Source organism: Neophocaena asiaeorientalis, unplaced genomic scaffold, assembly GCF_003031525.2.
Source record: "Neophocaena asiaeorientalis asiaeorientalis breed wild unplaced genomic scaffold, Neophocaena_asiaeorientalis_V1.1 scaffold119, whole genome shotgun sequence".
Taxonomy (NCBI): domain Eukaryota; kingdom Metazoa; phylum Chordata; class Mammalia; order Artiodactyla; family Phocoenidae; genus Neophocaena; species Neophocaena asiaeorientalis.
Window position 1 is genome coordinate 2,685,628 of NW_020175821.1, and position 21,180 is coordinate 2,706,807.

At 40.6% G+C, this 21,180-nt stretch overlaps 1 protein-coding gene across 1 annotated transcript in view; it reads right to left on the reverse strand.

Annotated features, from left to right (window-relative positions):
* Window positions 1–21,026, reverse strand: part of CHP1 (calcineurin like EF-hand protein 1) — a 37,705-nt gene extending 16,679 nt beyond the window's left edge. Inside the window, exons 1-3 of the mRNA XM_024732483.1 lie at window positions 20,670–21,026; window positions 12,790–12,862; window positions 2,086–2,166 (exon numbers count right to left, since the gene is read on the reverse strand). Coding sequence (XP_024588251.1) covers window positions 2,086–2,166; window positions 12,790–12,862; window positions 20,670–20,736 — 221 coding nt within the window. The 5' untranslated portion in view covers window positions 20,737–21,026. The remainder of the gene's footprint in view (window positions 1–2,085; window positions 2,167–12,789; window positions 12,863–20,669) is intronic.
* Window positions 21,027–21,180: the final 154 nt, after the last annotated feature.

The following is a 21,180-nucleotide window of genomic DNA, read 5'->3' on the forward strand; positions in this document are numbered from 1 at the left end:
CCTCATATATACCTCAAGTACATCAGCACACATTGTGTCCTTAGCAAGAAAGAGATCAGTGAAAAGGATGACAGACAACACTGTAGTCACAACAAAGGTGGTCTGGCCTTTATAAAACAGCTTTCCACAAGCTGCTTCTTCAAATAATCAGTGGTGACTAGGGAACACTTAAAAAAAAAGCTGGCAAAATGACTCTACGGGGTTTACTTTTCATTGCAAAAGGTTTGGATACAAAAGAGCAGTGAAAGTTATCTCTGGACAGTTCTCTGCAAGGGCTAAAAAAAGGAAGTGAAAAAAAGCAAGAATTCAGCACTAAAACCACACCTGAAACAAACAGGGCATTTCAGGGAGAGAAAAAAAAAAATCAGAAAATGAGGAAATGTAAGTGATTACTCATGGTCACCATGAATCTGAAAAGGGCAGGTCTCAGTCTGATTGAGTCCTATCTTCACATGAACTGGCTGCTAGTCTTCCCCTTTGACTGTCACTCAAATTTACTGAGTGACCGTCTTCTCAACTTGCAAATTCCTTTGCTCTCAATTCAGAGTTCTAAAATTTCCTCTCCACATGTTTTATCTGATGGTGCACTCACTGACACTTAGTCTTATTACTAAGAACTGGCAAACATATAACATTTTAAAGTCCTCTGGGTCAAATAAACAAGTCACAAGGAACCAGGAAGACATTGTTAAAGAGATTACTTAAAACAAGATTATATGATAAGCTTTATTCAGGAAATGGTACCTAATTGAATCAGTAAATATTGACTCAGCACTTTGAAGGCAGTGTATTAGGTTAGTGAAGCATATCAAAAGCCTAGTTTTACATTACACAAACCTAAATCTGTTGGAGAAAAGTGTGTGTGTGGTAGGGGAACTATATCCATAGTTGATGTCATAAAAGAAACGTAAAGTAATGTTCTGGATTAAAGGAGGCTAAAGAGATATGACAACTGAGCCAGACTGGGATCCTATACTGGAGGAAGGGGACATGCTAAAAAGATTGTTGGATAAACTGATAAAATTGGACTATCAGTAATATATTAGAATACAATAGGTAATGAGGGAAATAGATGAAGGTGGTCAAAGGGTACAAACCTCTAGTTATAAGATGAATACATTCTGGGGATGAAATGTACAGCAAAGTGACTATAGTTAACAACACTGAATTGTATCTCTGAAAGTTGCTAAGAGAGGTAAAAGTTCTCATCACAAGAAAAAAGTAACTAAAAAAGAAAAAGAAAAAAAAGAAAAAAGTAACTATGTGAGGTGATGAATGTGTTAATTAATATTATTGTGGCTATCATTTTTCAATATATACATATATAAAATCACTATGTTGTATACCTTAAACTTATACAATGTTATATGTCAGTCACATCTCAATAAAGCTGGAAAAAAAGAATACATAATATTTTATATTAATATTATTACAGCACTTGATAGGTGTGGTAAGTATAAATTACACACTAGATTTCAAAGACTTAATATGAAAAAGAATATATAATATAATAATACTTTTAAAATACTGATAACATATTGAATACTATTTTGAATATATTGGGCTAAATAAAATATATATTGCCAAAGTTAATTTAACTTGTTCATCCAAAATTAATTTAACGTGTTTATTTTTACTTTTTAAATGTGACTACTAGAAAATTTGTAGTAATTATGTATGTGGCCTGAATGATGTTTTTATTAGCTAGGACTGAGACAGAGAGCATCACAAATGAGGCAAAATGTTAACAATACAACAGATGCTTCTGGGTAAAAGATGTACAGGTGTTCCTCATACTGTTTGCAAATTTTGCAACTTTTCTGTAAATTTGAAATTATTTCCAAATAAAAGTTTTAAAAATGTTTAGTTTTACATCAAAGATAAACAGAGATTAAAGACAACTTTGAAGATGGGCTAATAGACCTATCTGAAGTTTAAAACAAGGATGAGGGTAGAGCTATTTTAGATATGATTGAGTTAGAGAGGCCTAATGTAATCGGGAGGATCATGGTCTGAGATGACCCAACCGATAGCAACATTCCAGATTAGCCTCAGAAAGGAAGCCCAATAAATGCAGGGACTCACCCTTCTGGAAAGAAGGCATTGATGATCCGGTCCCCCAATGGGTTGATGGCAAGTTCTGGAATCCGCTGGAAGTCTTCCCGGCTGCCAAGAGAATCACCTTGGGTTAGAGACCATTGGCCCTTAGCATGAACTCCTTCAGTCATGCTAGAGTACAACCTAGCAAGGATATTACCTCCTGGAATTTACTTCTGTGGCAAATTATACCAAATAACTGCAAAGAATAGCACTTTAATAGCTGCCAAGTGTTTCTTGCACCAACTCTGGAGTGGAAGAAGCCAGGTTTGACTATGCCACATTCTAGTGAATTCAGCACACAGGTTATGTCAGTAAACCAACTGACAAGCAAATACTAAGCTGTCCCTGTAAATGATTCCTTGAACATTACTATTTTGTACTTAGTAAGTTTGGAGAATGAAGAGCAACTGCAAAGTATCAAACACTGCAGAGTTGAATATGGGAGGAAAAATTCAGAGGGGCCTCCGTACCCTTGATAAGAAGATATAGAGCACTTATGAAATGCAAGGAATTCTTAGGTGATATTTACATCTAAGTAGAGAATAAAACATGACAGGGACTTCCCTGGTGATCCAGTGGTTAAGATTCCACGCTCCCAATGCAGGGGGCCTGGGTTCAATCCCTGGTCAGGGAACTAGATCCCGTATGCCGCAACTAAAAGATCCCACATGCCGCAACTAAACATCCCATGTGCCACAACTAAGGTCTGGTGCAGTTTAAAAAAAAAGCATAAAATGTGACAACTAACTGACTGGCCTTTTCTCCATTGCCTTCTACAGACTAGAAGTATTTAACCACAGAATATGGCAAGAGCAGTCGTCCTCTCAGAACTTGAAGTCTGTTGAAGTGAATATTGTTAGTTATCATTCACTGTATATACATTATGTGCCATTCTAACTCTGTTTATATACTTCATCTCATTTCTTTATGTCACCACTTTATCTATACCCTTTTAGAGCTGAGGAAATTGATTTTTTTTTTTTTGGGCCGTGCCACGTGGCATGCGAGATCTTAGTTCCCTGACCAGGGATTGAACCCATACCCCCTGCAATGGGAGCACAGTGTCTTAACCACTGGACTCCCAGGGAAGACCCAGAGCAGAGGAAATTGAGAGTCAGTGAGATAAAGTAACTCGTCCAGTGCTACAGAGGTAAAAAGTGGCAGAACTGCAATTTAAATCTAAGTCTGTAAGTCAAAGCACATGTTCTTTTTCCTAAAAAACCACACTTCTTTCCCATAGTACATAAACTTTTTGAAAGGTGCTCTCCCAAAAAACGTTCAGTAACTATTTTTTTTAAAATTCTTAAAAAAAAAAAAAAAATTCTTTGGTTGATATTCTGTGCCAAAAGTATAAAGCTACCTACAACAAAGACAATATATGTACAAAATATCAATGTCATAAAGGACAGAGAAAGGCAGAGCATTGTTCTAGATCAAAGAGGACTTAAGGGACATACAACTGAACTCAATGCATGATCCTAGATTAGGGAAAAAAACTGTTATGAAGGACAATACTGAGCCAACAGGTAAAAATGGTATATGGACCATATAGAATATGGAATATTATATAATAGTACTATATCACAATGCTAAATTTCTTGATTTTGAAATGAGAATGTCCTTGTTATAAGGAATACACACTGAAGTATGTGGCAAAATGTTAACAAGTGGCAAATGTGGGTATCGAGTATATGAAGTTCTTTGCGTTATTCTTGCAACTTTTCTGTAAGTTTGAAATTATTTCCAGATAAAAAGGGGGAAAAAGGAATACAAACTCAAAAGGTGATTCCTGCCTTCAAGACGTTTACCAACAGAAGAGATAAAACTTATTCCTTCACCCTCTTTGCACTAGAAGCTAATGAAATGTTCGTATTTTACCCAGGAGCCTTCAACTCTCTGGTCCTCTCGTGGTTTAACATTTACAGGGTGCTTAATTAATTCAACAAGCTCATCTCCACCACATCTGGTCATTTTCTACAGACGTAGAAAATGACCCAGGGGACTAAGCACAAAGTTCTGGTACAATAACTCCAGATTCTAATCTTCTTTCATCATTTAGGGTAATAATTTTTATAGCAGTTAATGAATTAGAAGAAGCCATTCATAAGATAACTAGGTTGCTTAAAATGATGAAAGAAAGAAAATTACTGAGGTCCTGATTATTTAATTCAACAAACATGTACTAAGCTCTTATTATATAATGTGTTTTATAATACAAAGTCTACATTATCAACACAATGTAGTTCCTCTTTGACAGAGGTTAAGAAACAATAATTACTCCCTTTTAAATGAAGATTAAGGCTGATTTGAATTGCAAGGCCACATACCTCAGTTTAATGTCTAATGAGCTTAAGTAATTTTAGCTGCAAAAAGATACAGTTTAAATACCAGGCCTAGTATCAGGTGCTGAGTCCACAACCTAGCCTAACCCCTTGGGTCTCAATGAAGAATCTAGTAGTGGACTTCCAATGTCAACAAGGACCTAAACCTTGTCTTACGACACTTTTAAACTTTACTCTTAGAATTTAGATTGTATATAAAATGGGGTCTATAAGATCAAGGGGAATACAGTTGAAAATATAAATATAAAAATGAAAGAGTATAAAAAATAGTTTATAAACTGTCAAACAATATATAGTTTATTATTTCTGGTTGTTCTATAGTGGAATGGAGATCATCTGGACAGTATCTTTAAAACTCAGCTACTCAAATTTGTCTGCCAACACAAATCTAATGGAGAAAAAGAAATACTCCAAGCAGCTCACATACCACAAGTGTTATAATTCATTCAAAACGCAAATTTTTGTGTGCTCATTAAAAAACATACCAATATTATATTCTATCTCATAGCATACCTAGGAAAATCTTCCTTGAGGATTAAGACATTATTACTGGTAGTAGGCAAATCCAAGAGCAGAACCATGTATAATGGCATTTTTTATGGCCAAAAAATTCACAATGAAGAATTGTTTTCCAGATATGTACAAGCACAGAGATGCTCTGGGAAACCAGTTTTAGAGACCTCAGTAACCAGAAATGCCAACCCTCTACACTGATCTTCACTGTGCAAGTTCTTTCTCTTATACAGAGATGTAGCCTCACAGTTAACTTCTTATATTTTAAGGACCCAAGGTAGATGCCAAGTTCTTTCTCTTATACAGAGATGTAGTCTCACAGTTAACTTCTTATATTTTAAGGACCCAGGGTAGATGCTTAGATAACATACATAATGAGGACATTAAAGTCTGCTAGTTGGACATACCTGTGGGAACACACGTTCAATTAAGAAAACAGTTTTCTGGGGACTTCCCTGGTGGCGCAGTGGATAAGACTCCACGCTCCCAATGCAGGGGGCCCAGGTTCGATCCCTGGTCAGGGAACTAGATCCTACATGCATGCTGCAACTAAGAGTTTGCATGCCACAACTAAGGAGGCCACCTGCTGCAACTAAGGAGGCCTGGAGCTGCAACTGGGACCTGGCGCAACCAAATAAATAAAATAATTAATTTAAAAAAGAGTTTTCCACATTTTAGTATAATAGAGATAAATCATTTACTATTTGTATTTATTATGTAATTATTTATATTTATTAACATTGATATGATAATAATTTCTGTTATCTAAAACATTTAATATTTTAAATTAAATTGATAAAAATGATTTTTTTTGTCTTGGTAATACAATTTTTTTTCAGGTTTGCCAGGTGAGGGAAGTAGCAGTTACAAAAATTAATTAAAGGAACTCTTAAGAATGGGTCAGCTGCCCACTGTTGCCAGGACCCATCCCAAGAATATAAAACCATTTGTCCCCAGGATAAAAATGGAGAACTGCTATGGAAAGAAACTGAAAGATCCACCTGGGCAGGGTTTCGGCCAAGTGTTGGAGGCTGGCTCCCCAGGAACACAGTCCTTTTATTTGGGGAAGAGAGTTGCAAATTTGTCCCCTTGCTCCCTGACCGTATGCCCTAAAGTGAGGTCTAGCAACTTACTGGCCCTGCTCAGAGTATAGAGGGCTTGAAGTCAGTCCTTCCATCCAGGCAAAGACCTGTGGAGAAAGCAACCACAAACAAGCCCATGCCAGTTTTCTACAGTAATCCATCCACACATTTTCATAAATATGAATGGACAACCAACACTTACCGGCATTTTGGGAAAATCAATAACATAAAAAAGTAGGATCAAGATGAATAGAGATAATCATAATTCAGGGAACAAAAAGGAGTTCTGAAAGATTCTAGTAAGTAACGCAATAGATATTTGATAAGTTATTGCATCTGTAAAACAAAAATAAGCTACTATGATAGAGCAGAGGTCAGAGAACGAGACAGTTTCTTGGAAATTAAAAATATGACTGTGGATAAGTTCATCAAAAGGTCTACAAAATAAATTCAAGGATATCTGTCAGAAAGCAATGGAAAAAAATCAGAAAATATGAGAGAAAACTGAGTCACGGTGGTCCAATAGCCAACCAACAGAAATGCCATGAAAATCAATAAAGAAATAAGAGGGGGAGGAAGTAAAGAAATAACAGAAGAAAACTTTCCAGCTAAAGGACATATTTTTAACTTTTTTTTTGGCCATGCTGCATAGCATGTGGGATCTTAGTTTCCCAACCAGGGATTGAACCCTCGCCCCCTGCATTGGAAGCGTGGAGTCTTAACCACTGGACTGCCAGGGACATCCCTAAAGGATGTATTTTTAGATTGAGAAGGTTCACCTGATACTGAGCAATGAATAATGAAAAATAAACTACAAAAAGGTACAACTTTGTGAAATTTCAGAACATCAGGAGGAGATACTTGAAGGTTTCAGAGAGGAAAAAAAAAGATTATCTACTAAAAGAATGAGAATTAGACTGGCATCGTGGTTCTGTGAAACTCCATTCTGGAATGACTGATACCATTGTGTACAAAGTAAGTGCTTATCCAGGATATTGAAATCATCTGCCCTCTTGGATGAAGTCAAAGAAGAAAATGAGTCTCAAAAGCACTTAGTTTTTAAGCAGATAAATGGCTACCATTCAGGAAACAATCTCTTAGAATTTATAGGTAATCTTATTTATTTATTTGTTTGTTTGTTTATTTATTTATTTATTTTTGGCTGCACCTTGCGGTGTTTGGGATCTTAGTTCCCCAACCAGGGAGTGAACCTGGGCCCCCGGCAGTGAAAGCGCTGAGTCCTAACCACTGGACCGCCAGGGAATTCCCTAGAGGTAATCTTTTTTAAAGTGATATATAACAACACAGCCAACTAGTAATTTCAGTAATAACTTTCTTGCAGAGTTTAACTGGTCTGTACTGTCCCCTGTAGTCAATTTAACCTGCATGGATTTACCATCCAGGAATAGTTTTCATCATGGTATTATTTGAGAAAAAGTATCTGACAAAAATCCAATATTAAAATTGCTCAAAAAAATTGCTCAATGCACAGGATATTTTTAAAGTAAACTTTTAATGAAGTATAACATACATACAGGGAAGAGCAGAAATCACAAGCATTCGGTATGATGAATTTTCACCAAGTGAAGATTATAACCGGCACCCAAATCAAAAAATTGATTACTATCAGTACCCAGATACCTCCTTCATGTTCTCTTTGTCTCTATCTGCTCCCCTCCTCAAAGGGTAGTCATTATCCTGACATCTAACACAGATTAGATCAGCACCAAGGATATTTAAACAAAAGAAACCTTCTTTGTATCCAGATAATGACCAGGCTCTCACCCTGATCTGACCTACAAAGGACCATTTCAGGGCACGTTATAGGACCCAGCTGGCTTTTCAAAGACCAATTTCAATGGCAGTGGTAGAAATATTTCACCCAAAATAATGGCACCTGAAGAAAGTAAGATTTGTGAGGTTATAGTATATATTTATATTCTATGAAATACCGATCTGGATTACCAATCATTTTAACTCAACACCTATTGGTAGGCCAAGGAACTAGTGTTCTATAAAACATACTTTGGGGGTGAATCTCTGAAAGCATTTTGCAGAAGCTCCATTTCTAACCAAAGCCTTCTATAGTTTCTGTTTCATGATCCCACTGAGACTGACACTTTAAAAAAAGGAGTACAGGGGTTTCCCTGGTGGTGCAGTGGTTAAGAATCCGCCTGCCAATGCAGGGGACATGGGTTCAAGTCCTGGTCCAGGAAGATCCCACATGCCGCGGAGGAACGAAGCCCGTGCGCCACAACTACTGAAGCCCGCGCGCCTAGAGCCCATGCTCCGCAACAAAAGAAGCCACCACAATGAGAAGCCTGCGTACCACAACGAAGAGTAGCCCCTGCTCGCTGCAACTAGAGGAAAGCCTGCGCACAGCAACAAAGACCCAACACAGGCAAAATAAATTAATTAATTAATTAAATAAATTTTTAAAAAAGGAGTACAGAATGCCTTGGACAGTACACTATAGTCTCTCACTCTGCAGAATTTGGCTTCAAGCCGCAGACATAGAGCATCTTGGGAGAGGAAAGTGAAGAAAATGTGGAAGGAAAAATATTTCTCCTACTAACTTCTTTAGGAAAGTGGGGCATGTTAAAGGTAACAAAAAGACTGGAGGTAACTTATATTCGGCTGAGCACCCTAATGGGTTCTAGAAAGGTCAAGACAGGCCTTGAGCTGAGTTTGGTGGTAAAGGCTGGAGAGAGATAAATCACTCTATTACTATAAAAGAATTCTGAGTTTACCAGGTTATGTCTATGGCTGGAGGGAGTAGAAAAGATGGGGTTGGGGCAGAGGGGACGACAATCTATAACAAGATGGCCAGAGGCTGAGATGGCCATTGTCGGAGGCACAGCCACTGTGAAATCCCTGATATTGGGAGGGTCCAACAAAATGATTTATTGATATATACACAGTTGACCCTTGAACAACATGGATTTGAACTGTGTGGGTCCATCCACGCGTGGATTTTTTTCAATAGTTAATATTTCAGTACTACAGGATCCATCATTGGTTGAATCTGCAGATGTGGAACCACGTACGCTGAGGGCAGACTATAAGTTATTCTCGGATTTGACTGTGCAGAGGGCCACCACCTCTAACCCTTGCATTGTTCAAGGGTCAACTGTAACATGCTAGTTGTTTACTATGTAGTACAATGGGGTAATTTCTTCTTGCACTCAAGGTGGCTTGGGGCTTTTCCCGTATTTTAATCCAAACCATGATGGAGATCAAAGAACAGATTTCAGACCAACTGCTTTGTAATGCTGAATACAAAAGAATCAGCTAGACTCAGGTAACCATGAAATCAAAAATTACCCTATCATTTCCTATCACCTCTTCCCCTACCAAGAATTTGTAGAAACCAGAACAGAAAGCAGTGCCTAGTGCATCATAGGTATTCAATAAATACCTATCAAATGAGTGAGTTAGTTCACTGGCTTTCCATAGAGTGTGAAATTATGTTTTAGGGGCAGAGCAAATCTTGCCTAGATTTTAAGGAGCAGGTAAGACTAACTGACACATGGAAAGTTTTCACCTCTTCTGAGGAGAAACATCTCCTTTTACAAAAGATTTTCCATTGTTTTCCAGCAAACAATGAAAGTGATTAAAGCATACATTTACAAATCACCCACTTTCTAGAAAGAAGAAAAGGACTCAAAACTAATGTGAAGGGTTTCCCTGGTGACGCAGTGGTTGAGAGTCGCCTGCTGATGCAGGGGACACGGGTTCGTGCCCCGGCCCCGGAGGATCCCACATGCCGCAAAGCGGCTGGGCCTGTGACCCATGGCTGCTGGGCCTGCGTGTCCGGAGGCTGTGCTCCGCAGCGGGAGAGGCCGCAGCAGTGAGATGCCCGCGTACCGCAGGGAAAAAAAAAAAAAAAAAAACACTAATGTGAATTCTATATCTTCACTTAGTGGTTAAATCTGAATTTATGAGGAAGACGTAATCCCAAATTCAAGTAAATTATTCAAGTATTTGGGCTGAAGGAAAAATAGAAATTTCTAGTCGTTAATTTTTCTAATACAAATTTATATAGTCTCCTCAACAAATGGTGCTGGAACAGCTAGATATCCACAGGCCAAAAAATAAAGTCTGACTCTTACATTTCTATCTATTGTTACACACACACACATTTTGTTTTGTTTTGTTTTGTTTTGTTTTGGCTGCACTGCGTGGCATGTAGGATCTTAGTTCCCTGACCAGGGATCGCACCCGCGCCCCCTGCAGTGGGTTAAGTGCATAGTCTTAACCACTGGACCACCAGGGAAGTCCCTTCTTTCTTTTTCATTTTGTATAAATATACCAAAAAATACATATATATTGGGTGTGTGTGTATACATATACATACAAAAGACTCAAAATGACAAACATCCAGTTAAAAAATAGGCAAAGGACTTGAATAGGCATTTCTCCAAAGAAGACATACAAATGGTCAACCAGCACATAGAAAAGATGCTCAACATCATTAGCCACTAGGGAACTGCAAATCAAAACCACAGTGATCTACCATTCACATCCACTAGAATAGCTAAAATCAAAAGAGAGATAATAAGTGCTGATGAGGATGTGGAGAAATCTGAACCCTCATTACATTGCTGGTGGGAATGTAAAACAGTACAGAGCTGTGCAAAAGAGTTTGGTGGGTCTTCAATAAATTAAGCATAAAATTACCATGTGACCCACAATTCTACTCCTAGGTATATGCCCAAGAGAATTAAAACATAAGTCCACACAAAAATGTTCATAGTAGCCAAAAGGTGTTAACAACTCAAATCTCTACCATCTGATGAATGGATGAACAAAATGCGGTCTATGCATACAATGGAATATTATTCAGCCATAAAAAGGAAAGAAGTACTGATACACACTATAACATGGAAGAATCTTGAACATGTTAGGGGACTTCCCTGGTGGCACAGTGGTTAAGAATCTGCCTGCCAATGCAGGGGACACGGGTTCAAGCCCTGGTCCGGGAAGATCCCACATGCCGTGGAGCAACAAAGCCCATGTGCCACAACTACTGAGCCTGTGCTCTAGAGCTCGTGAACCACAACTACTGAAGACCACGCGCCTACAGCCCCTTCTCCACAACAAGAGAAGCCACCGCAATGAGAAGCCCACGCACTGCAACGAAGAGTAGCCCCCGCTCACCGCAACTAGAGAAAGCCTGCCCACAGCAACCAAGACCCAAGGCAGCCAAAAATAAAATAAATAAATTAAATAAATTAAAAAAAAAAACACATCATGTTATATGAAAGAGTCAGTCACAAAAGGCCACATACTGCATGATTCCATTTATATGAAATGTCCATAAAGAGAGGAATGGGAAGTGACTGCTCAATGGGTATGAGGTTTCCATCTGAGCTGATGAAACTGTTCTGCAACTAGACTGTGGTAATATATAAACGTATTATACAGTGTTGTGAATGTACTTAATGCCACTAAAATGTATACTTTGAAATGTGAAATATTATGTTATGTGTATTCTGCCTCAATTAAAAAAAGACAAAGAGGGGAATTCTCTGGCGGTCCAGTGGTTAAGACTCTGTGCTTCCACTACAGGGGGCTCAGGTTCGATCACTGGCCGGGGAACTAAGATCCTGCATGCTGAGCAGTGCGGTAAAAAAAAGAAAAAGAAAAAGTACTTAGTGTGGTCTTTGCACATGATAGGTATTCCGTAGTCATTGACTAATGACTGGGCAGCATGGTTTTGGTCAATTCCAGCTCTCAGTGAAGCCAGATTTTGCCCTAAACAAACATGGCCCCATGGATTTATCAGCCATTTTCTAGTTCTTCTGCCTGAGGATTATGCACAAAGGCTCAGCAACTATACTCCTCCCCCTGTTATGCTACACCCCACACCTAGGCTACAAGGCTTCTAAAGAAGTCCTCCATTGTTTCTTGACAGCCGCCAGAAAGGCAAACAGCTTCATTCTATATCAGTCAATCAAAGCTGAGGAACAACAGTAACAAAATGCTGCTACTGAGTTAGGTTGGGAGGTGGTGGTAAGGAGGTATTTCATTTGACTATAAGCCAATTACAAATATGAAATGATACAGCATTACATTACTCTGAAATCATATACTTACTCAAGACCAGTTTCTCAGCTGTGGCACTACTGACATTTAGGGGGGATTGTCCTGTGCATTTTAGGATGTTCAGCAGCATTCCTGGCCTCTACCCACTAGATATCAGTAGCATTCCCCAGCTGTGACGGTCAAAAATGTCTCCAGATATTTGGCCACCCAAGGGAAAATAGCCGTCAGTTGAGAACCACTGCTCTAGACGAAAATACTGAACATCTTATCTAACATTAATACATACAAACTGATGTACCCTAGGAATATGGGATGGGTTGGGTTGGGAAATGAGAGGGGGAAAGGACAAAACAACCTACACCATCTTGGATTGCTATGGGTCCGCCTCCTGAAAGCTAACATGTTTGGAAAAGAGCTGTGGGAAAACTCAAGCAGAGACAGCCGAAATTCCCAAAGGTACATTCATAGGACCAGAGCAATGGCCACCCAAACTAAGGGGAGCTGGAGTAAAGTAGCAAGCACCTAGTGATAAATGTAAATTCATTGTTCTGCTTAGTATGTAAGTCCCCTGTGGATCAATGATACTCAAAGATGAGTGAAGAAATGGTCCCTGTTCTCTGCATTCCAGATGCCTATTGTGTCTGCTCTCTGGATAAAGGCAGCTATTCAGACATTGTCAGAAAATAAAGAACGGAACTGCCTACCTGAGAGTCCCATTCTCTCCTTTGTCCAGGCTGGTGAACCGGCTGTAGAGGCGGGTGATCTGACTGTGGGAAACTAAAGAACACAAAATTAGTCCCAGTTGGAGAAGTTGCCCTCCACTCGAATTGAACCTGAATGTGGCCCTTCAGAAGCCAGCTACTCTTCTGGTCCCAGGCCAACATTAAATGCTTCAAAGTCAGTAAAGTGGGCCGAAATCTCACCTCCAACTCACCTCTAGAGTGTCAAAGCAGGAAGAATGAAAGGAGTTAGAAAATAAACTAAATCAAGAGTAAACAGAATTGACTCTCAGGAATGAAGTCTAGGCTTAATTAAGACTGTGTTAAATGTCAGGTAGTTAAGATTTAACAAAACAAGGCCAAATTTAGTTTAAAAGGAAATTGTGAAACTTTCACCTTTCAGTACCCTGACTTAGAGGTTATGAAAATGCATGCTTTGATTAAAAACGCATCTCTATTAATCAGTTTCATGTTTCAGGCTGGCACAGCTGGGTAGGTAACTTGTGTTGAATTAAAGATCGGGGCTGGGGCTCCCTGGTGGCACAGTGGTTGAGAGTCTGCCTGCCGATGCAGGGGACACAGGTTCGTGCCCCAGTCCGGGAGGATCCCACATGCTGAGGAGCGGCTGGGCCCGTGAGCCATGGCCACTGAGCCTGTGCGTCCGGAGCCTGTGCTCCGCAACGGGAGAGGCCACAACAGTGAGAGGCCCACGTACCGCAAAAAAAAAAAAAAAAAAAAGATTGGGGCTTGTGAAACAGATTGTATTTAAAAAATCTGATTTACTCCTACGCCAAGCATCAGTGGCTTTATCTTTTCCCTCAGGACTGATCTTCGGGTAAAAGATCACCACCGCCTTGGGTCAGCCTCTTCTCTGTGATGGCATGACCTCCACTGAGTTCCCAGTAAAGGAATGGGCTCCGAGAAAGGAAACTAGGTAATTTGTAAAATGGTCATGTTATCATCAGATGACATCTACAAGGAAGCTGTTTTGCTCCTCATTTTGGACGAACTCAGGCACAAGCTGACAGTTATGAGGTAATAACTACAGGTAGACAATGAAACTTTGGAAATGCAAAAAGGAATTTCTGGGAAATAGTTTAGTCTCATGGCAGATTGGAGGTAGGAGGAAAAAAAGAAGTTATCAAAGGAGAAAAGACAACAGCCAAAAAGGGTGTGGCAAGTGTGGACTTTGTCCTAGGCTGTACCTTCATGGGTAAAGGGGTGGCTGAGGGAGTCCTGGTAGTTGTCTTCCTCCCCCGGCTCAAGAAACAAAAATCCACCTGCAGTTTTAGGAAAAATGGGATAAAATAAACAGGGCCACGGGCAGGAGAAGCAGGAAGTGAGTGGCCCAGAGCTAGGAGGAGAAGACACACTGGGCAAAGCTGTGAATTCTTCAGCATCAGGTTTCAGCGCAGGCTGGGCTCCGTTCTGTACGACTGGCTCTCTAAGGAGAGCAGAGGGCAGAGGAGGAGGCAGAACCATTCCCAGCCAGGGCAGAGCCAGCAGGGGTCCAGACACTGAAGCAGTTGTGGACCTTTCTGCTAGTCAGGCAGGTGTCAGTAGCTTGGTGTACACTCTTGTGAGAGTCAGGTTGACAGGTTCTGATTCCAATCACGGCACCACAGCTTACCAGTGAGGGGTGAGTGAGGGGGGTTGTGGAGTGAACTAACAGAATCCAGGAGAGGAAAGCGCTTGGCAAAGGTCTGGCACTTGGTAAGCACTCCAGGTTAGCTATTATCATCATTATCCTTACATTGTGAGCCTGCAGGTACAGTTTTACTGCTGTACTAATTAATCTCCAGCTTTCTCCTGATTCTGCCAGTCACAACCATTTTCTTCAGGAACCTGACTAGGCTTTGGCCTCGGGCCTCAAAGGCTGCTCTAGAACTAAAGTTCCCTTTAGTTTTCACAAAATAAGTCAGTTAAAGAATGACTAACTTTCCCAAAGGATTTTTTGAAAAAACAAAATTCGTTCACCATCTCAACATCATTGCTTTCATTTCTTCATATATCATCTAACATGTCACTGTGTACTTTACATAAACATAATAGCTTATTTTTCATTTATTAATTCATAATTTTTCTATATTGGAGTCCTTTTTAATAACTGCATAATATTTAGTCCATTGAGTATTATATATTTCAGGTTACTTTTCTTTAACAAGGAACACATTCAAATTGCAGTTCTTTTTATACTAGTTTTTTTTTTTTTAATTTGAGAAAACAATCTATCCACATGGTAAAAATGGTACAGAAGTGATCATAGGGCTTCCCTGGTGGCGCAGTGGTTGAGAGTCTGCCTGCCGATGCAGGGGACACGGGTTTGTGCCCCGGTCCGGGAAGATTCACATGCCACGGAGCGGCTGGGCCCGTGAGCCATGGCCGCTGAGCCTGCGCGTCTGGAGCCTGTGCTCCTCAACAGGAGAGGCCACAACAGGGAAAGCCCCGTGTACCGCATTAAAAAAAAAAAAAAAAGTGATCATAACGAAAAGTCACCCTAACAACCGCATTCCTCAGTCTCCATTGCCAGAGTCAAACACTATTACCAGTTTACTGTGAATCCTTCTAGAAATTCCGTATGTATGTATATATGAGTATGTACAGCAAGTTACAAAATTTTTAAGTTGGAAGAAATGTTGTCACCTTGTCCAACTTCTTCAACTAACAAGTGAGCCATCAGACATCTTTCTAATCTAGAACACCATCCAAAAGAAAGGGACACTGAAACCTTATAGTACGATTTTTAAAATTCCCTTAGTGAGTAATGGTATGACATTACATCCCATATTTCAGAAAAATAGATCAGTTTATGGCTGAGTTCCTAATTTACCAATATGTTTAAAATAACTGTGTAAATAAGTATCCAAACAACCATAAAACTGCTATCTTCCAGGACAAACTGGGCTATGTGGAAATCAGGGGAGAAATGTACAACCAAATGCCAACATTTAACACAACTCGGTATGGTTACATCTCAATCTACCTCCTAAATATCGGAACTAATGTTATAATGGTATTGTTACAAAGAGCTCCGTTAGAACAGACGAAGAAGGAGGAGAAAGAGAAGAAGGAGAAGAAGCAGCAACAGCAGCAGCAGCAAGTAAGCAGGCTTTAATTCAGGTGCTAAACTCACTATGACCAAGAATATAAAGCAAACTCCAAGGTGTATACCTCAGAGTAAGTTCAAGGAGCAAAAAGGTATTGGAACTGCCACAGAGTAAGGCAGGACAAGTTTCCAGGAAACTATTCTCATCAGAAGGCGCTAGGTTAGCAGGACAAGTGCCCGAAACCTGCATCATTCTCGGTAACCCAAAGGAAGTCTCAGGAGTTGACAATTACTTTCAGAAAAGGCTGTGAATGTGGGCATATCTTGAACAAAGCTATATTTTTCTCCACTGATGGGCAAATAATTAGTTTCTATTGTTGAAAGGTTACTTAAAAGACACTGCTAATCTTCCTGACTAAAAGCCATTCTGACTATCATTACTGTGCTCAGAGAAAGGCATTTCACAGAAATGCCAAGCACTAAGGAGGAAAAGCAAAGTGAAGAGTAAAAATGAAAAGGGAATAAGAAAAAAAGTCATTTTGCCCTTGCCTTTATCCTAAATCTTAACGCAGAAGAACAGATTAATAACCTAGGTAAAGCATATACGTGCAACCGAAGGTAACTCTCAAAAGATTGAGAGGTTGAAGCCTGTACCCCTAACCATTCCTCCTGAACACTCCACACCCCAATATTTCGCATTTCCTCTGGCAAGAGGACTTCAAGAGCTGGCCTACTCTCTCAGGAAACCTATAGATTAAGAGACTTAAAAGAGATTAAAAACAAAAACAAAAACTTTCTTATAACTGGGGATGTCTAAATATGGACTGAATGATAGATAATATTTATAGAATTATTGTCAACTTTCTTAGGTGTGATAATAGTATTCTAGTTATGTAGGGAAAAAAATCCCTGTTCTCAGGAGATACATGCAGAATGCTTAAGGGGTGAAGGGTTCTAATATCTGCAACTTTAAAATTGTTCACCAAAAATATATATATAGGGCTTCCCCACTGGCGCAGTGTTTAAGAACCCGCCTGCCAATGCAGGGGACACGGGTTTGATCCCTGGTCTGGGAAGATCCCACATGCTGCGGAGCAACTAAGCCCGTGCGCCACAACTACTCAGCCTGCACTCTAGAGCCCATGAGCCACATCTACTGAGCCTACATGCCACAACTACTGGAGCCCACGCACCTAGAGCCCGTGCTCCGCAACAAGAGAAGCCACCGCAATGAGGAGCCCGTGCACCGCAACGAAGAGTAGCCCCCGCTTGCTGCAACTAGAGAAAGCATGCCCACAGCAAAGAAGACCAACGCAGCCAAAAATAAAAAAATAGGAGCTGGAAGACAGCAGCAGGGTCTTCTGTAGTGACAGAACCTTCAGGCACTATGGCAAGGCAGATGAGGGCCATGAAGGGGTTCTGCATTTTGAGGCAGGAGCAGCCTGAAGTTGAACTTCCACTTACATTCTAGCCCAGGAAATTATTCTCAAGCCATTGCCTTTGCCTGTCTTGTGCTCTTTGTTGCAACTACAGAGAAACCCACACTAGTTCTATCATCACTACACCCTTTCAAACAAACAAAACCTCACTGGCCTGTAAAACGTACTTCCCAAACCTGTTCAATATCTTTGCCATGTCACATGACACACACCAGAAGGTAGAGGCTAAAAATAAATCAATCGGCATTTATTACTACTCAGTTGGCATGAGTTGTTTCTCACAGATTATGTGGCTATTTTTTTTTAAAAGGTTTTATGTAATTCCCAGCCAGGTTATTGCCACACAGTTAAGTGAACTAAAGGTGGAGCATACAGAAACTCCCAAGACACTTATGACCTTTCCCTTAATGACAACTTTTATTGAAATGATTTTAATTTATGGAAATGTTGACAAGTGAAAGAAGGTGATAGAACTAAGACAATATAGCAAATGTTTTACGCCAACACAAAGTGTTTTTAGACAGTGTTTTTCAAACTGTTAGAAAAAACAGGATTTCTACTCCTTTAAAAGTTTTCTTTCCTTAGAATTGGGAAAACATGATTCCTAATCCAGTATTCCCTGAAAATAGGAAAAGTGTAAAATGCCGTCACCTCTCCAGTTATATAGCTCTAGACAAAGTTTTTATAACTAGCATATGCTAATGGTATTTTCCCAATAAGATGATTGTTATCTGTGGTTCAAAAGGTAATAGCTAACACCTGGTGCTCATTACATACCCAGACACTATTCTAAGTAGTTTACATTTTTCTCATTTTATTCTCACTAGGAATCCTATAAAGTAGGTACTATTATTATTCCCATTTACAGATGACAAAGTTGAGGCTTACAAGGAATTCTTACTTAGAATTACTTTTCCAAACACTTAGAGATTAAATTTCAAATACCGGATAACCTAGTCATACATGAATTCTAATCAATTTAGACTTATGAATGCAAAGCTTTCATACTGAATATAAAGTCAGTTTTACTCAATCACGCTACATTTTCTTACTGGCAAAGTGAGTAAAGAAATGTCTTATACTTGTTCTTAACTTGAAGTGTTTCTGATTGATAGTTCCCCAAACTCTTAACAGAACAAGAAGCAGAGGAAAACAGGACTAATTCCACCTCTCTACCCGACCCTCAGGTATCCGCTGTTTTTATTCTTCTAAACCTTTTGCGTCATGCTAAGATTAATGCTTTAAAAATCAACTCTGCTTATCGGCACTAACTGGATAAATTGATGGCTCAACTCCCAGAGCAGAAGAATGACAGGTAGCATACTGGGGGAGAAAGCACCTGGAAGCCACCCAAAATGCCCTAGGTTAATTTATCCAAATCTAATCAATTCATGCACGAATCAAGGCCCAATTCCTGTCCTCCTCAAAGCCAGCTCACAAGGACTCTTCCCTGAGTTCTGAAAGAGGTGCCACACAATTTCAGGTACCCTATGTCCTGATGCTAATCCTAACTCCTGTGGGCTTATCTCTATGACAGGTTTGTGAGCATCTTTTGTCACCATCTGCTTTGAGTACCCAGTATCGTACTGAATACAGACATTGCAAAAATTCAATAAGTACTTGTTTCATTAGGCTTTCTGGTTCAATACATACATTTGTACTGGTTGTGGCTGAGACTCTCCCTCAGGCTTGATTCACTTTTCGGCAACTAGGAAAATAGTTCTACAGGAGCACTCAGTTCTCACAAGGTCACACAGTAAAATATAATCCAGAGTCCTAAGGCAATTGAGGCCACTTTCATTTGGTCAAATGTAATAAAACCAGAATGAGATTATTGCTCCCTTCCTCTTGAGGTAAAAATAGCTTTTTCCCCACCCTCACTCTGGTTTACACTCCCTCATTATGTGACTTTTAATTTTAAGCATGAATGCTTTAACTCTGGTGTCACCTTAGACCTACAGTAGTTCTTATGTTCTCAAAAGTGTGGCCAGAGGTCATAACCACAAAATGTAATAAAATGCTTGCTGAATCCAAACTGCCTACATTTCTACTCTTGGAGTCAGGGTAAGTCATAAAATGACCATAAGGTCAAGTGGCCAAATAAGTACTGCACATTATAAACAGCTAACTACTTTCTGTCATTCATTCAAAATCATCAAAAGGACTACATTGGTAGGCGGTGAGGTCCTTAAAGTCTTTATGGAGAGGCTTAATGACGGTAAGTTAGGAGATGCTGAAAGCAGTAAACCAATCTGACAAGGGATGAGGCTAGATAACACCCCTTCCAACTTGAAGATTCTAGAAAGTTGAACTTGTCAGAAAGCATGGGACAGCATTTAATTTATCTCAGGCCACCACTGCCTGAATAATTCTGAGGTTCCCCCAGCACTCAATATTATCTGCGAATGGACCACTGAGTTATTTACTGGTCATCTCATTATCAAAGACAGGTATCATGAAGACTCAGAGCCCAGATGTTTACATAACTCATGTAAAATACAAGAGTCATAATGAATTACTGAGAAGAGAAAATAATGTATGCATTATCAAGGACTACACAAATGTATGATGGTGTTTTACCAGGCTTCTGAATTCCCAAAACTCTGTTGCCCCTTTCCAGTTAATGAGGAAGAGACTGGACTGTAAAAAATCAGTTCCTAGTACAAATTCACACTGAGGTTTTTGGAGCATATCCAATTTCCACGGCGACTGCATGAAGTATCCCAGCATAGTAGAAATCAATAGATCTGAAATTAGGACAGCAAGCATCCTCACTGTAAATAAAAAACTGGTAGTCACATTATCCGTGCTTTCTCTCCACAAGCTCAGAATGAAAGAAGTCTCATATTCAGACCCCTGATTCTTTAAGGTGTCCCGTCCTGTCTTCCAAAGCCTTACTGTACGATCTCACTTTCTGGATTTATTTTTCCGGTTGTGGCAAGAATTTGTTTGATTTCCCACAGTTGTCAGTGGTTTTAAATCCTTGCCCAGAAACGTCACGGGAACGGACAGAATGTTTTCTACAGAATGCATCCACAGTTCCTGAATTTGAGGTTGGTGCGAGGAAAGATAAAGGAAAAGAGTTCGGGGGGCTTTCAAGAGCAGGGGGAAGAGAAAAGAGCGGGATCAGTGATCTACTGGTGATCAGGACTCCCGCCTTTGGTGGGAAGGACAGCCCCACAAGAGGCACTGCCCTGCTCCAGGTAGCTGTAGCTTAAGAACAGGTCCTCCATCATCCCCGAAGCTCCAGCGCTGGAGGCTGCCCAGGACCCCCCCCCAACCTCCCGGGACCTCATCTCCAGACCTCAGCGACAGTCGCCCTTGGTCCTGAGGCCAACCGGAGGCGCTCGGCCGCGTTCCCACCCCCTACCCGAACTCACAGCCAGTTTCCTTCTTGATCTCCTCGAGCTCTTCGTCCCGCAGTAACGTGGAGGCCCGGGACCCCATCACCGAGCCGGGAGCTCCTCCGGGAGCAGCGGCGCCAGAAGCGACAGCGGCGGCGGTAGGGAGGGAAGAATGGGAGGAAGAGCCAGGGGTCAAGAAGGGAGAGGGCAGTGGTTCTACTGCGGACGGGGAAGGGAACCCAGGGGTGGCGCGCGGGGGCGGGCGGCCCGGAGGCCCAGCCAATTGGGAATGAGGCTGAGCTCAGCGCCGGAGCCGACGTCGACGTTCCTAGCTCCAGCCCCCGAATGAATCAGCCCAGCGCCGGGCCGGGTCTAGCTAAAGACGGGCCACGCCCCCGGAAACATGATGCCACCGGCCTTAAAGGGGCAATTCTGACCCTAGCGCCCGCAATTAAAAGGGCAACGCCATTGACCCACTGTTTTACAACACAATAACGTGTGGCCGGCGGTGTAGCCAACCTGTTTTTCACAGAACTCTTACACTAGA